The sequence below is a fragment of the Ostrea edulis genome, chromosome 1 (genome assembly GCF_947568905.1).
Source record: "Ostrea edulis chromosome 1, xbOstEdul1.1, whole genome shotgun sequence".
Taxonomy (NCBI): Eukaryota; Metazoa; Mollusca; class Bivalvia; order Ostreida; family Ostreidae; genus Ostrea; species Ostrea edulis.
The window spans coordinates 91,800,568-91,816,952 of NC_079164.1; the positions used below are offsets into that span (position 1 = coordinate 91,800,568).

Consider the following 16,385-nt stretch of genomic DNA (forward strand, 5'->3'; position numbering starts at 1 on the left):
TATATTGAATACATTGTTTACATAAAATTACAAATCGACATAAACAATATAAAATCCACAATGACGTAATAACTTTATGACAGTGAATGCTGTCTTATAAAAGGGATTGGCTAGTAAAGTATCTGTATTTTGATTTCTTTCATTCCTCCACTCTGCACTCTCCTCCGTTTCATACATCACTTTAACTGAAGAAATTCCAACAGTCTTCCGTCCTCATTTGCGTCGTCAAAAGCTTGGAAATCCTGGTAAAATAAAACACAAACATTGAATGTGTGAAAGCAGTAAGAAGTATCTTACTCAAAAATAACGTCACACATTGTACACATTGAGCCACAAACCTAATAGTCAAGACAGTCGATACCTCAAAACCCCACCCAGCCTCCCTGAAGATTTCTGGACCCGCCACTGAGACACTCGATACGTAACAAGTTCTATATTATGTCATACAAATATCTTTTCCCATGGCGTTGTTTGCACCAATGTCAGCAGTTTCGCTACCGATAACGAAAGTTCGAAACATATCACAGGAATCAAACTCGAGACCACACCCCCAGATACTTCTATATGAATGAGGACCACCCAGATGATAAGAGGCCCATGGTCAACAACACTCACCGGATCAATTGTATTTTCCTTGTGTCAAACTTTGAAACTCCTATGGTGCGAGCAAACTTGAATCTACACTAAATGAGGTTTGATTGTAACGTCTCTCTTGAGAATTTTTCACTCATATGGAGACGTCACCAAGATCGGTAAAGGACTTCAAAAGGCCTTTGCTCGGCGCTTACGGCCAATTCAAAATATTGCAACCATGTGGTTCCTGAGAGGAATTTAAAACAAATTCTTTTATATTCATAGGGAAAAGTTTATACCCCTTTAATTCCAACCCCCATGGGTTAATTGTACTCTAATTTCACAATTTGTACTCTTGAAGTTTTTGAGATTTTCAAAGAATTTTTCAACATACAACTGTACCCCTATGTAAAATAGTTCAACCTCTGAACACTGTGGCCCTGCCCTGGTCAGGCGAGCCATGGTGATGACAAAACTTAAATCTACACTACGTGAGGATGCTTGCATATCAATTCGGTAAATCATCTCGTGATTCCCGATAGAAAGATTTTGAGAGATTTTTCCGACAATTATTTGGATTATTCCTTTAACCGTGAATTATTTTTAATATCTTTCCCACCTCTGTCACATACCCAAATGGTCACAAATAAGAATCTACACTTTGTGAGGAAGCTTGCATATTATAATTTTTCTGGATTTGGAGAAGAAGAGTTTGAAAGCATTTTCCTATAGCTTCCCGTGTAAACCTTTTAACATCTATTGTGGCCGTGTCCCGGCCCTGGGCATGGTGGTGCCAGTAAACTTACAGATACACTACCTAATGATGACAATTTACATGTTGTTATTCTTAAGAAAACAAGTTTGAAAGAATTTCCCTAAATATTCCTTTGTGAAACTTTCAATCTTGTTTTGGCCCACCCTAACCCCTTGAGTCAGGGTCTGAATGAACTTGAATCTACATATCAAATAAGGAGACGTTTGTACAAGTTTTCGGCTTTTCTGGTCGTTGAGAGAAGATTCTAACATCTTACTTATTTTTTACTATTTCCCAAATTTTCTCCCTTGGAAAGGGACATATATAGTACTTCATCTGTACGAATCCCAGTCCACTTTACTTCGGAATACTTTGTGTAAAGTGGAAAGTGAAGAGGTTTGCAGACAGACAAACGAAGGACAACCTTCATATCAGAAAAGCTCACTTGAGCAGCTTTCAGCTAAACCATAACATACAGTAACATACCACAGGCCCCTGGGGCCGAATTCTCTACCTTTCAATATTAATAAAAACCACTGGACGTTTTGTACAAGAGCATATTTGTCCCCTGGGGTGTAGGTAAGGTGGACGTCTGGTGCCCCATGCCAATCAAACCCTCCGATACCAGCTCTAAATCTGAAAATCTGATTTTGCTGTAAAAATGTGCTATTGTGATAGTTTTGTATGTAACTTTAACCATTATCATTGATAAAATTAAAACTAAGATTTTATCAAAATAAAGATTTTGGTGCTATTGCATATATAGCATTATGTAAAAATCAATTTTTGTACGGGAAGACAATAATGTAATTTTGCTTCATTCAGAGCCGTTTAATGGGTTTTCTGACACGAATATTAATAACGAAAGTTTATATACCTTCATTTTTTTTCCATTGAAATAGTAAATCACAATTTTACAACAAAATGTTCCCGACATCAAAATGACAGCTAATTTACTTTAACAAACTGTAAGGTTAGTTTGAATAAGAAAAATACCTTCATTAATCTTATTTTTATTTATGCTTTTGTGTTCATCAAATTATCAGCTTTCATGGGTCGCAATGGGAAACGTCCCGGAGACTGATGATTTTAGAAATTTCATGATACGTTTTTAACACACACCCCACCCCCACCCCCATCCCCACGGCATTCATGTACATTACTCTTCAAATGGCCCTACATTCTAGTGTAGATACAGATCCAATTCATCAGAAGTCGATAGGTCATGGATTCATCGCTATTTAAAGTAATGGAAACAAATTTTTGTTTGACCTTGTCAATTTAAGATAAGTTTACTGTGTACAATGTGCTAGTCTACATAACCGTGCATTACTGAAGATGATTTACCCCGCAATACGTGTCTCCATTAAATATCTGGGGAGGTAATAAGTCGGGTATCCCGGCCCTGGCCCGCATCTCCTCCCGGACCTCCTGGTTCTTACTCAGGTCTATCTCCTCATAAGGGATCTTCTTGCCGTCCAGAATCAGTTTTATTCGATTCTGTTTTATGTATATCTGGAAACAAAATTCGTACAAAGTTGAATGAAATGCTCCACGTCTATGAGTAAAAATAGATTGTGAAGATCTGTGTTTGTCACATTAGTTTGATTTTACGTATATAATATTTTACATCCCTCTTGCCTTGGATGAAGTGCACCCTCTTACACTGGAACCTTTGTAAGACGTAATCTCGAGAATGAAGAGGGTTTAAGATGGAAAATGAGTATAGTGATATAATACTATGGGCGTGTGTAACGAGTGTGAAATGTACTCCACACGAGCATCATTGCATGCAGAAGAGTAGTGCCCAGACCCTACTGTCAATACAATAATGCTATTGTACAAGATGGAATTATTGGAAAAAGTAAAATTCCCAATAAACATTCACAGCATCTTTGTCTGCTAGACGGAAAAATCAACCAAGATATCAGTTATCAAAACAAAGCGGAAGCCCAACACAAACTACAAATCGTGATCGAAATTTGTAGAGTTATAAACAAAATCACAAAAAGAAAATAGTAGCAAGTAAAAATAAGGACATTTAACGTTGTACTCACCTCCCGGTTAGTAGCCACCGTAGTCATGTAGAATTTAATCGTCATCTTTCTCTATATACTATAGATATACGCTGTATATACAGTAGCGCTGTGTTTGAGGCCGATAAGTAGCAGCCAGCATCCCTGTCGGATCCCCCCTGTGATGAGCAAGGCTGATGATTCAGCATCGAGATGCACGAGTGTGCACATGGCTATCAATTTTTGGCAAAGTTGTAGAGCTGCATGTTTGAATGGCTACTCATGAAATGAATTATGCGCCAGTGACAACTGAATTAATTTTAGGAAATGAAGAAAAGATTTTTTTTGGCTGGGGTCTTCACGCATACGTACGTATCCTTTTGCAGGCCTCACTTCGGGGAGTGGGGAAAGTTTCACACCAGCTTTCATTCATGAATGCTTGTTAGATTATGTCCAGATGGGAAATTAGCGAAAAATAAATGTTTCCAGTGAAATTAATTTCGTGTGAAATATAGCCCTATCGTTCCTTGTTCGAATAAAAAAAATACATGTACAAACATCTTTCTTTATTATCAAACAGACTTTTCTGCGTTGACATTAATGTGATCTATCTATTAAGGTGAAAGAAAATGCAGAGAGTACATATATTTAAAAAAATGTGATTAGGAATATTCAAACAATTTAACATAAGTGGATTTAGAAGAGCGGGGGTGAGAGATGAATCCCACACCCCTTCCCTCTTGAAGGATTTTAGATTTATATTATTATATTTGAGATATACGCGTTATTAAACTAAACATACTATGAATGCTAGTTTACAATTAGTATCCTGGAAATTCCAGTTTGAAGAAAGCTCCGCTGACTATCCCTGTACATACATAAATCATACCGTTCACCTTGCAGCCTGTATGTAGAGCTAATCAACAATTTCAATTTGGTTGCACTTTGCAATTAAAAAAAGTAAATCAGTCGCGTCGGAAGATCTCGAATTTTTAAAAATACAATGTAATTAATCCCCAGAACACCGCTTTGCTACACCCCACCCATTTGAAAATCATGGATCCAGGCCTGGAATTAATATCATACAACCATTCTTTTGCTTGACCGAGACCGAAGACCGGGACCGAGACCGGGATTTAGTCAGGTACCGATACCATGCATATATAAATCTCAATATATTGATACTATATATATATATATATATATATATATATAATATTTTCAAACTTGATAGCATAAGCATCCTATACTTGTGAATCAGTTGAGCCATCCCTGGGCCCTGGGACTGGACAGTGGGTCATAAGAAATTGTAATATCAAATCCAGAGAAACTAAATCTTGCGAAATTATAGACGATATAAGAATGCAGTGATTCAAGAAAGGCCGCGCTATATTGTGTGGTCGTAAATTAAAATATATCAGTAAAATTACTGGCTACTATATAGTATCCAACAAATAATAAACCAATCGCAATCATTTTATCTTTTAACACCACAAATGCTCAAATTAAGAAACAGTTTTTGGCGATATCTTCTCATTTAATCAATCAAACGATTTAATGGAATCGGTTTCGAATGTTTCGATGTTTTCAAAGTGGCGTAATTAAAGTCGCTTTCATCCAATCATTTGGTTGATTAAATTATTGATATTGTCCAAAAGTATTTATTTTGAGCATAAAATTGGCATCTTCTCGACATATTTTCAGCAACTTACATCAAATATCATCTTTCAAAATTCGTGTATAAATTAGCCATGCAGGGCGACATTCATTTTAGTAGCTTAATATTTGACGATAAGCTGCAAGTTCTTGTGTTAATTTAACTACAACCAAGACGAGAAAAATATGTCGTTCAGTGCATAAAGATGCACAGGTGCTTGAGTTCAGGACTCCCCCCCCCCCCCTCCGAATAAGCTACATGAGTTGATTTAATTATTTTTTTGTTGAAAACATTTCTAATACATGCCAACAACATCGTGCATACCCCTAAAGTCCAAAATAAATCAAAATAAGCCCTTTTAGAAAAATACCCTCACTGGTTCTGTTTTAATAACCAGTGAGGGTATAGAGGGCATGTATTATTGAATTAAAAAAGTCGTTTAATCATGTGGAAAGTCAACATAATTATCTGACAAGTTAACATAATCATCTGACAAGTCGAAGAAGAAGAAAAAAGAAAAGAAAAAGAACTGACAAGTTGACATAATGATCTGATTTAGATTTAGACTTATTAGATCATTATGTCGACTTGTCAGATCATTATGTTGATGGCACATTCTGGGCATGAAAGCATTTTACGGTTACTTTTTAAACTTTTTTATTATCTGACAAGTCAACATGATGATCTGACATGTCGACATGATTATCTGACAAGTCGACATGATTATCTGACAAGTGATGTCAGAAATATGCCACCATAATATGTACAGCGGTATATCCAAGTTAATGTATGCTTATGAATTTCCAGTAACAGATATCCTATGGAAATGTCAACAAAGTTACTCTCAGAGGAGCCCTATTGAAATATACATGTAATCAATAAAAAGAAATGTTCTGGATCCCTGTTTGTTTCTAGTTTTCAAGAGAGACGGAATTAATATTTTTTTTCAAGATGAAATACTACCTAAGATAATATTTCCCCGATTTTACGCGTTGATTAGCTTAATCCACATGTGGCTGATGATATGAACAAATAAAGGTACCTGTTTAAATCATTTCCACTCGGTAATAAGCACACTAAAGTGTATACGAGAACAAATATAATGTTTCCTACGAAAACTACCGGTGTTAAATAGTTTTATCTGATAATTCAGGTAGCGCATGCTTTAAAAGGCATTAAAATCCCATAGCCTTTAAGAAGTTAAACATACCTTTTCGCACAATACTATATATTGATCGTTTTAGTAGACTTTTAAATGCGGTATTCATTGTTCCTCTGCGGGGAGATTCAAACAGAATTGTCACTAATACCGGTCGGGAGTTATCTGCCCGGTATCAGACCCAACGAGTCCTTGACAACCTGCCCAAATGCATATCTAGAGCGCTACTGACGGAATCGGTGGGGGGAAATGGATGAGGAGTCCCTCAAAGGTAGGATTCATTTCTTTGGTGTACGATGGAGTCGGTAAATATTGCGCAGACCGCCATTCCGGAATACAAGAACTTGATGATAGAATTGTCACGGTTGCGAATAATAATCACGTCTACTGTGCTGTAATTTTACGATTTTATATGAAAATTTCATAATATTTGGAATTACTAGAGAGTTTAATGAATGTTTACAAAACAACGATTATCGGATAATTTATATCCAGTCATTCACTAAAACGAAAACTTACTTTCACCATAATCAACTTAACACACACACGCACGTCAACGCGTTTTTGTACAATTTTCAGGATAATTTAACACTACGCTCATACTTAACACAGGTGTTTGACGAATGTGCATTGCTGGGTAGATACATCTTCAAAATAAATATCCATGATAAAAAAAATTGGCAGTGCATGAATATAGACCTTTTTCTACCAGCCGTGAACTTTCGAGGTCAAAGTATAACATAAGGTTTCAACAAATGTACTAATATAATTATATTGACTCTCCTCAAATATTTGTCTTGTCAATACTAATAGCTAGAACATTAATGATTAACTATCGACTAATTCTTTAACAGGGACTGTTTAGAAACCACTTGCAGAATATATGTATTATTTGAAAACGACCGCATTTGCATTTGGGTACAACGTTTCGTTTTGACATCGGATTATTTATCATATTAAACGAACGGCTTTAAACGAACAACGGCCCAGAATATCAGCACCGTAAAAATAACAAGCTAGGTCAATCCGTCAATCCTTCTACACGGATTCCTTCTGTCATGTCCATAATTGTGCTCAAATTTTTTAAACAAACGATATAGAATAGCAAATTAAATCTTGTAGAAATGCCGAAGCGAACCTTTGTTTTAAGATGATACAAATATGGTGCGTAAAGTATCTCGCAAACTGCACATGTATTCTACAGGTTTCTGTTGGTATCTTTTAAATTGTCCTATAAAACATTATACAAAGTATTTTAGACTTTCTATACATTAAATTAGATTTTGGATTAAATTATCAAACTTTTAATACCCCGACTGAATAGTGCTAGACAAGCCACTTAAACTGACAAGTTCTATGTGTTAAAAAGGTCTGCGCTTATCTACAAAAACATGCTATCTTTTTAATAAAAAACTAAGTACGTCCTTTCAGATGTCAAGAATCGCTATTGATCTGTCGATATAGATGTTTGACTTTGATAAGTAGCGGCTGTCTACTCATTTCTTTTTTGGAATGATACAGACGGAATTCACTGGCAAATATTATCGTACAAACTTAAATTTCCCGATCAAACCAGTTATATTGAAGAAATTGACTTTTAAAAAATGTTTACCCTCGTATGGAATTAACGACATATGGCGTCTCTTTTGTGATTAGCTCATATGATATGACTAAGGTTACTAACAGCAGCAGACTCGTGCGTCAAATTTTATATTAATAAATGGGGGGGGGGGGGATTATATCGTGGAAACTCGACAAAATACTGCATCCTTCATACTTAATTACCCCATAGCTGTGAATTTCAAATAGCACACATTGTTTACGTCACTGTTATCTCCTGCAATGTTTGACATCGTCGTCTGTTTGTAAGGAATGGTGGCGCGAGGCATTCTTTTTCAAAGATTTATATGACATTTCACGACATGTCAAAGAGAGCTTGCATAACGTGTCGGGAAATCCAAACACTTCTAAAGTTATTAGCGAGTACAATCTTTACTCTTCCACTATTTCATGATTTTCGTTGTAAATCATTATTGTAAATCTGGTAGCAGTGGAATGTCTTCAATAGATTGTCATTGTATTAGAATTTAGCATTAATATTGTACATACAAGTATGTAGATTCTTTACTGAAGGAAATCCAGTCCTAACTAGCAGTGTGCTTCTATCTTCATACATTTTCACTCTTAGAGACCTTTGACACAGAAGAGGAACAGCTAAAGCACTACCTTCTTCACGGCGGGTTCAACCTTAACGACCTTCCTCAGATTCACTCCAATGTCGTCAAACTATACATCTGCGCCAGTAGGAAAGGTAATGCTCAATATAACCTGTCTGTAACAGAACTCGTAGTAAGATCTCAGAGAATGTCTACTGCATACTTAAAGAATGGTTCCCCAACCTTTTTCTTACTAGTGTTTTACGTTTCAGAGTTTGAAAGAGAACGAGAAGTTTTGATGAAAAATGTATACCCTGACCTGAGACGTCACTTCCGGGACAACCATGGAGTGGACTTCCACGTAAGTTGGTTATGTTCCAAGGGTCTGTCCAGTTACTTCCTAATACAGCTATATTTCACATGATATTAAGAGCGAAATCCACACAAGGACTCGATTCTAGAAATGTAGTGAAGTATGCATTAAACACCTCCATCTCATGCTTCGTATATACATATGCATGTAAATATATTAAATATTGTACTTCAGTGAATTTGAAATTTCAAATTAACCTAGCTTTTCATCCAAAGTCTTCCGACAAGGTTTTATTTAAAGTAAAAGAAGAATCTCGCAAATTATGACATCCGCTACATTTCGATCAATGACGTAGAGCAGATACTACTGGTTTCTTTATTGACAATACAGAACATGTATAATAACAAGTAAACAACCGTAAACTACTTTGTATTTTATCAAAATATGGTTCATATGTTACAACCATTACGTTCTATATAGGTTGTCGATTTACGATGGGGATCTAGGAAGGAAGATGATGTGTTCCAGCCGATGTTTCTTCGAGAACTTCAACGATGTCAGAAATCTTCCATGGGCCCAAATATTCTTGTAAGACATTTAAACATTCTGAAAGCAAGTGATGTCCTCAACATTTTGATTCATATCAGATAGAGAACGAATCTATTTTCAGTGCATGTTGTGCGAAGATGAAGATGTTTGGTATCCACCAATAGAAGTAGAGAAAGACGAATACGAAACTTTACTGGAATTTTTAGCTTCGTGCGGTTTTGAAGACGAGGTTCTGTTTGTAGATAGATGCTACAAAGAAGACAAAAACGGCCCTACACCGTACTATCATTTACAAGTGGATTTCCAGCAGGGCTGTAAGATTTAAAAAATCATCATGTTTTTCGTCTCTATTTTCTTGTTTGACATTTGATATTAACAGGTACTGTTACATTTTGTTGAAATTTCCTGTTCATAATTCTCAAGTTTTCTCCATTAATTACATGCAATAATATTTTTGTCTGACAGACTCTGAAAAATGGTCATCTACACTTGCTATACTACAAAGAATATTCTTAAAAGCTTCCGAAGCTTGTCTAGAAAAAGGAATGATCGACACAGAAACGTATATGGAGTTCAAGCCAATAGGTAATAGAATATATTTGAGACAGACCTTACTCTGAGGAATATTTCATTATTTCTGCAATATTTCTTTATGTAGATTATATTTTTAACCCAACTTCGTATTTCTAGGCCTGGAAAATGAAGTAGAAACTGGAATATTGGCAGTTGATCGGCAACATAGAGACAAAAATTGCATTTTGTATGTAAAACGACCACTACGAGATGGAAAAGATAGCCCGGTGGATGACTGCAGTAGTTCATGTACAGAGAGTAGTAATGGGTTTTTACCGAAAAGTCTTAGAGAGACTGTCCATGAAAATATGCGACGAAGTGGAATCGTTATAACTGCAGAGGAAATTTCATCTGATCGAAAAGAATTATCTAAAACATTTGCAAGCAAATTATATTGTACAGTGAAAGGGATGGTTGATGAGTCCATAAGAAACCAAAACACCGTGAAGAACGATTTGTTTTTTAGGGAAGTTTACAATCACTGGAGCTTTCTTAAATCTTCCCAATGCCCATGGCTTGAGAGAGATGATTTGATGTCTGCAACAAAGGATTACTTTTTATCAGAAACGGACAGACCTTTTGCAATTATTGGGGGAAATGGAGTTGGGAAGACATCTGCAATGGTGAAAATTATTAAAGACGTGAACACTGCCATATTCAACAAAGACTTATCGATGAGGACGGTCATTGTGTTTAGATTCGTTGGAGAAACTCAAATCACCACCTCACGTCAGTTTCTTTACAACCTCTGTCGTCATTTGGTTGACTTGATGGGAAAAGATCCGAATGAAATCCCAACAGATTACAAGCAGTTGAAATACTACTTCTCTGAGCTTCTCCTTAGTGGGGAGTTTGGTGGATTGTTGATAATTCTCCTGGATTCAGTAGATCTGTTACAAGATAACCACAACTTCGAATGGCTGCCAATAAAAATTGCAGTCAATGTCAAATTGATTGTGTCTTGTAGCTCAAATAGGGAGAGATTGTGCGCGTGCTTGTTAGACAAGTGCAAAGACAGCGTCTTCTATTTAAACCCATTAAATTCCACAGATTGTGAAAGAATTTTCAGAGCTATGCTTAGCTCAAGTTGGAGGTCAGTTACATACGAACAGATGTCAATCGTAAAAGACGCGTTCCAGGTGTGCACATTGCCTTTATTTTTATCAATGGCTATTGAAGAAGCAAAGCGTTGGCATTCCTACGACGACACTAGTTTTTGTGTCGTCGGAAAAAGTGTGAAAGAAAATATACAAATCATTTTTGAACGAATCGATAAAGAACATGGAACTTTATTTGTATCTCGTTTTCTTGGTTACCTTACTGCTTCTAACTTGGGCTTGAGCGAGTCCGAGTTACTTGATATCATGTCGATCGATGAAGTTCTACTAGATGACGTCACGGAATACTGTGAAACTCCCATAAGAAGAATGCCATCATATTTCCCAGTTCGTTTGTTACATGACCTTGAACCTTTTGTCAAGGAGAGGGAGGTTGATGGAATACTAGTATTATCATGGAAACACAAGCAGTTTTACGACGCAGCAGTGGAAAGGTATTTAAGAGACAAGGAATTGGAAGAAGTTCTTCATTCAAACATCGCGGACTATTTCTTGGGCACATGGGGAGGATCCGCACGAAAACCATATCAGTGCAAGAACGATAAACCGAAAGGAGAAAAAGAAGCATGTCGATTTTTGTGCGAGCAACCGAATCACTTCGGAAGTACTGAAGCAACGACGACTTACAACATAAGGAAATTCCAACACCTTTGTTACAGTCTCCGAGAAAGTAATCGTATCGACGACCTGAAGAGTCACGTGCTGTGTAATCTAGAGTATATGTTGCAAAGAATAAAGTCAGCAACAATTCAGGAACTCTTGAGAGACTACAATGATGCATCTGATCGAGAAATTAGAATTGTCGAGGATGCCTTAAAAATGGCAGTACCAACCATCGAAAAGGACCTAAATTGTTTGGGGGCGGAGTTGTCGGGTCGACTGATACAACATACTAAATCCCACAAGTACATTCGACAATTAGTTTACACTTGTGACTTGTATGCACAAAGGTATTGCCCGTTAGTTCCTAACTGCCAGTGTTACAACACGCCAGGCGGGCCACTGCAATACAAATTTAATGCCGAAGGTGCGTCAAATATTTATTTTCATCAGAGTCCCCGTGGTATTTTTCTAACAGCTAAAACTGCTGGCTCGCTTTCGTTGAGGGCATGGGAGATCACAAAGGGGGATCCGCGGCCTGAAATAGTGATGCCTTTTGGTCAAATTTACTCGACGACGGATGGAAATTTTCTGAATGTGTTTTGCAATGACGGAACTGTTCGGATATTTCGTTCCGATTGTGGTGAACTGTATGATTCAATCGAATATAAATATGATGATATCGCAGGTGTTTGTGTTTCAAAGAAGTATCTAGCACTTGTGTTACAAAGAGAGCCTGGTCCATATCTCATCAACGTTGCCGACGCATCGCTAATTCATAGATTTAGCTACCATTCACGAACCATAGCATTCAATTCCCAGGAAACATACTTTGTTTGTGAGTCAGGACGTACTATTTACCTGTTTGAACTGCCACAGCTAGTTCGAAAATGCACAGGAGAAGCTAGCGATGTCCCGAAACAAATTATTCTCTGGGAAAATAAAAAATGTTTTGTTGTGACCAAGAGCAAACAAGTTGAAGCAATTACCTTCGATATCACCAACAAACACTTCAGGAGGAATAACCTTATGACCGATATCGACATCCGGGATATGAAACTATCCAACAATGGATCAACTCTAGTTATCATGGCAGGAAAGAGTCTTCGTTTGTTTGCGACCAGTACAGAAAAACAAAAGCCCCTAAACAACAATTTACCATCTTGTTGTTTGGCATATCCGTCTTCTAACTACGCCAGCGTGTCCTACTCTGTAGATGACAGCTTGCTGATTGCAATAAGAGGTTCTTTTGTTCTCATTTGGAAAACAGACACTGGAAAACTCGCACGTATTTTCCAGACAGGAAACGCTCCTCTTTTGAAACTGTTGACGTCATTTGCAACTAATAAAGCAGCTACAATATCTGCGGACAACGACGTACAAGTTTGGGATTTAAGCAACATCGATCATGCAATCGCACATTCCAACGAAATATTTCAAAGTCCGGTCAAAATTGCCAAAATACTTCATGACAAACATCAAGTTGTCTGTGTAGGTTCAAATAAGGATGATGCCAAAATTGTGAACAGCAGTAGTGGACAAATTGAATACGCTTTAAGCAACAACAAAGACATCGGTCATGTCCGTGAAATCATTGTTTCAAAGGATGGAAACTACGTCATTGCACGAATGAATTCTCAAAGTTTGAAAGACCAGACCTCCTCTGAGAAAGTCGTTCTGTATGATGATATAGTATGGGATGTACGGGTTAGAAGTAAGATTCGACACGTTTTTGATAGTCGCTTCGCTGTTTTCTCCGAAAACTGTAGAACTCTCGTTTTCGTAACCTCGGCGAATATATCCGACCATTGGAAGAATAATGCATACAACTTAGAAATCACAGCTTTAGATTCAGACTACAATTTCCTATGCGATTTCCCAGAGAAGACAGAGTTTTTGACCACTCCCTGCGTTGTTTCTGAAGATGAATTCAGTTATTTGGTAGGAGTTGTCAAAACCTTTACTTTAGATGAAGAAAATGAAAGTGAAAATGAATTTGAAACACGTCTTCTTGTCCGTGGGCTGTTCAGTCCCTCTGCAACGAACAGAATGATAAAAATCACTGACGTTATTCAGACGCTGGGCGAAAACGATACCCTTATTGACGTTTTTCCTTATCAGGAATGTAGCTGTTTGGTTGTATATGAGAGGAGAGAAGAATTGAATACAGCCATTTCCTATCCAAAAGGAGCTGTAGTTTATAATGTCGAGAAAGAAGAATGCCTAACTCATTTTTCTTCATTCTTAGAACCAGCGACTGATATGACCAAAATTCAATTTTCTTCGCACAACAAGGTCATTTTAGACGATAAAGGAATCCTTTTCTCCACTGAATCAAATTTCAAAGTACCAAATACACGCAACAAGGAGCGAGACTTAAAATGCCCGTGTTTAGCGCTGAAAGGGCAATATATTGTTGGTTTGTCCAAAGACTGTACAGAATTGCTGGTTCTTCGTGCCTGTGATGGCGTACAGAATGCTAAAATTCCGGTCCATGGCCGAGGATGTTGCCTGAGTGTGGGTTACGATGACAGAACGATCGTCGTTGGCTGCGAGGACGGAAAAGTCATGGTGTGGACTTTGATTTTACAACTGAGTGACCCTATGGTAGAAGTAATTTCAAAACTCCCAAGTCGAACTCCTGTTCCTGATAAGATGAACCATTCATCAGAATTATTGGAGAATGATATAAATTATATAACAAGTCGAAAGTCATTAAACCAGACGGTGTCAAGTCAGACTGACAACAGAAGACCACCAAGTCATCAGACCGTGTCCACCGCGGTGTTTCTGGCGCAGCAGACAAGTCTAGGAAGAGAGACACCGTGTTATGTACAATGAAAAGACGATAGTAACTGCTAGTCCATGATATCAATGACAACTTGTTATAAATTGTGTGCTAATTACTAGGATTTTTTGAGTTTTTTATAGCCAAAACACTCTGAGATTACATACCATATAAGATAGGTCACACAATAATGCAATCTGGATAACCACTTAGTTCATAATGGCATTGTCTTATCGTCAACTTGTAGATGGACGGTGTAGTGGCACGGTGGTGTAAAAACGATTGTAAAAAAAAAAGAAGAGAGATGATATGTTATTTCATCGCGTTACTGTTCCCTCTAGCTCGTGATATCGCATATTCCTCATCGCGTTTCGATAACGCGAATTTAAATTAACTGTCCTTATACGTCAGGGGCGGATCCAGGAACTGCTGACGTTGTGTGTGCTTCTCATCATTTATAACTTATTTATTTACGTACATCAGTTGACATGCAATAAAATCGCTATGCAAATATTGGTATTCAGTTTAATTGCTTATTTATCCAAGCATCGAAGATATTAACAGCACGTCTGTTTTGACAAGAGTTCCATGACCTTAACAACGGTCATCATCGTCGGAAACCCACGGTTGATTACACTTCGTTCCTCTCTCCATCACGGATTGTAATCAACCGGGGTTTACGACAATGAACGGTCATCTGAGTGACATGCAACAAATTCAGTATATGAACAGCTCAATCAAACAATGTGTTAATCATTTTCAAAGAATGAACATAAAGACAGGAGGATCCAATTTTTTCCTAAAAGTTATAGTGGATCTAAGAGGGATGGAGGATGTAAAATAGCTTGTGAACACTTTCCCTATGTGGTTTATCTGATAGATTTGAAACTTTGTACTATGCTTTATTGGCATTTGCAGATGTGCATATTGTTGGGACAGGAGGATCCAATTATTTTCCTCTAAGTTCTAGTGGATCTAAGAGGGGCGGAGGTTGTTAAATATGGCTTATCCGATAGACTTGAAATCTTCTACAATACTTCAATGCCATTTGCAGATGTGCATATTGTAGGGACAGAATGATCCAATTATTATCCTTAAAGTTATAATGGATCAGAGAGGTGAAGGGTGTAAAATAATAGTTCGTGAATACTTCTCCTTTGTGGCTTATCGGAGTTCATGTTTATGGTCCTGTTCATGGTTTCTCCTCCATACCATGCAGTACCGGTACATTAAGGGGTTGAAGTTTCATTTGGAGCACTTCCAATTTGGGGAGACATTAGATAAAACGAACAATTCCATATTTTAGAATTTGTTTTACAAGATTACACTGAAAAAAAAATTATGACCAATAGATATGTTAAAATTTCTCATTTTGGGAGGGGGAAAAATAGATTTTAACACAAAAAGATCGCAGATTTCTGGAAACATTTGGTTTCTTTAACATGATACCGTAACAATAAAAAATAGTGGTGTTATGATTTACACAACATTGGTTGGAAATAACGAAAGTATCCGATGATGCAAAAGTAACGTCTTCTTTAATGCTTATGATAGGAAATTGAAACTGAATGAAATAGGAAACCCTTTCCCAAGTTATAAATTTCATGATTCCAGGGTTGGGATTTTGGTACCAGGGTGGGGCCAAAATGGTTATAGTGATTAAATGTCTCTACCATTTGAAGGGCTTCTTTAATTTTGCTGATACTAGATTAAAGCTACATGCATATATAGGAAAACAGAAAGGAAACTCGAGGACAGGTCGTAAATAGTCATAGTGTTATATACATGTATCATACGAGTGTTGCATATCCTGCATCACCGGATACTTTCGTTATTTCAAACCAATGAAAATCGTCCTTACTTTAGTAGAACGCTATTGCGTCATATTACCCACAATGCAATTATTGCACATATATCATAAGAATATTAAACATCAAAAGATTATCGAATACAGCAACTTTTTACACGCCATATATGGGGATCATTGTATTTGAGAAATACTTTGTTTTGGGGTCATTTTTCAATGTTGAAATATGACCCCCATCACTTAACTTAGATATGGACTGTACAGAAAACCTTTTGTGTGAAAGGTGAAGATAACGAACAGTGATCAATCTTATAACTCCTATA

General features: G+C 37.1%; 2 protein-coding genes across 2 annotated transcripts; one reads left to right on the forward strand and one right to left on the reverse strand.

The window, feature by feature from the left end:
* On the reverse strand, positions 1-3,575 carry LOC125674434 (SH3 domain-binding glutamic acid-rich-like protein 3). Its single transcript, XM_048911585.2, has 3 exons — positions 3,385-3,575; positions 2,675-2,842; positions 1-242 (listed from the first exon to the last, which is right to left on the reverse strand). Exons 1-3 carry the CDS (start codon positions 3,427-3,429, stop codon positions 177-179), a joined length of 279 nt encoding a protein of 92 aa, XP_048767542.1. The 5' UTR covers positions 3,430-3,575; the 3' UTR covers positions 1-176.
* Positions 3,576-6,270: 2,695 nt separating this feature from the next.
* Positions 6,271-14,774, forward strand: LOC125674327 (NACHT and WD repeat domain-containing protein 2-like). The gene is made up of 7 exons (XM_048911464.2): positions 6,271-6,429; positions 8,347-8,469; positions 8,587-8,675; positions 9,108-9,215; positions 9,298-9,490; positions 9,642-9,761; positions 9,867-14,774. Exons 1-7 carry the CDS (start codon positions 6,408-6,410, stop codon positions 14,306-14,308), a joined length of 5,097 nt encoding a protein of 1,698 aa, XP_048767421.2. The 5' UTR covers positions 6,271-6,407; the 3' UTR covers positions 14,309-14,774.
* Positions 14,775-16,385: the final 1,611 nt, after the last annotated feature.

Coding starts and splice junctions, on each gene's coding strand:
- LOC125674434 (XM_048911585.2), bottom strand. CDS start 3,429: ATGACGATTAAATTCTACATGACTACGGTGGCTACTAACCGGGAG. Junction 2,843..3,384: donor CGGTGGCTACTAACCGGGAG/GTGAGTACAACG, acceptor TTTTGTTTCCAG/ATATACATAAAACAGAATCG. Junction 243..2,674: donor ATGGAGACACGTATTGCGGG/GTAAATCATCTT, acceptor TTATTTTACCAG/GATTTCCAAGCTTTTGACGA.
- LOC125674327 (XM_048911464.2), top strand. CDS start 6,408: ATGGATGAGGAGTCCCTCAAAG. Junction 8,470..8,586: donor CATCTGCGCCAGTAGGAAAG/GTAATGCTCAAT, acceptor TTTACGTTTCAG/AGTTTGAAAGAGAACGAGAA. Junction 9,491..9,641: donor AGTGGATTTCCAGCAGGGCT/GTAAGATTTAAA, acceptor TTTGTCTGACAG/ACTCTGAAAAATGGTCATCT.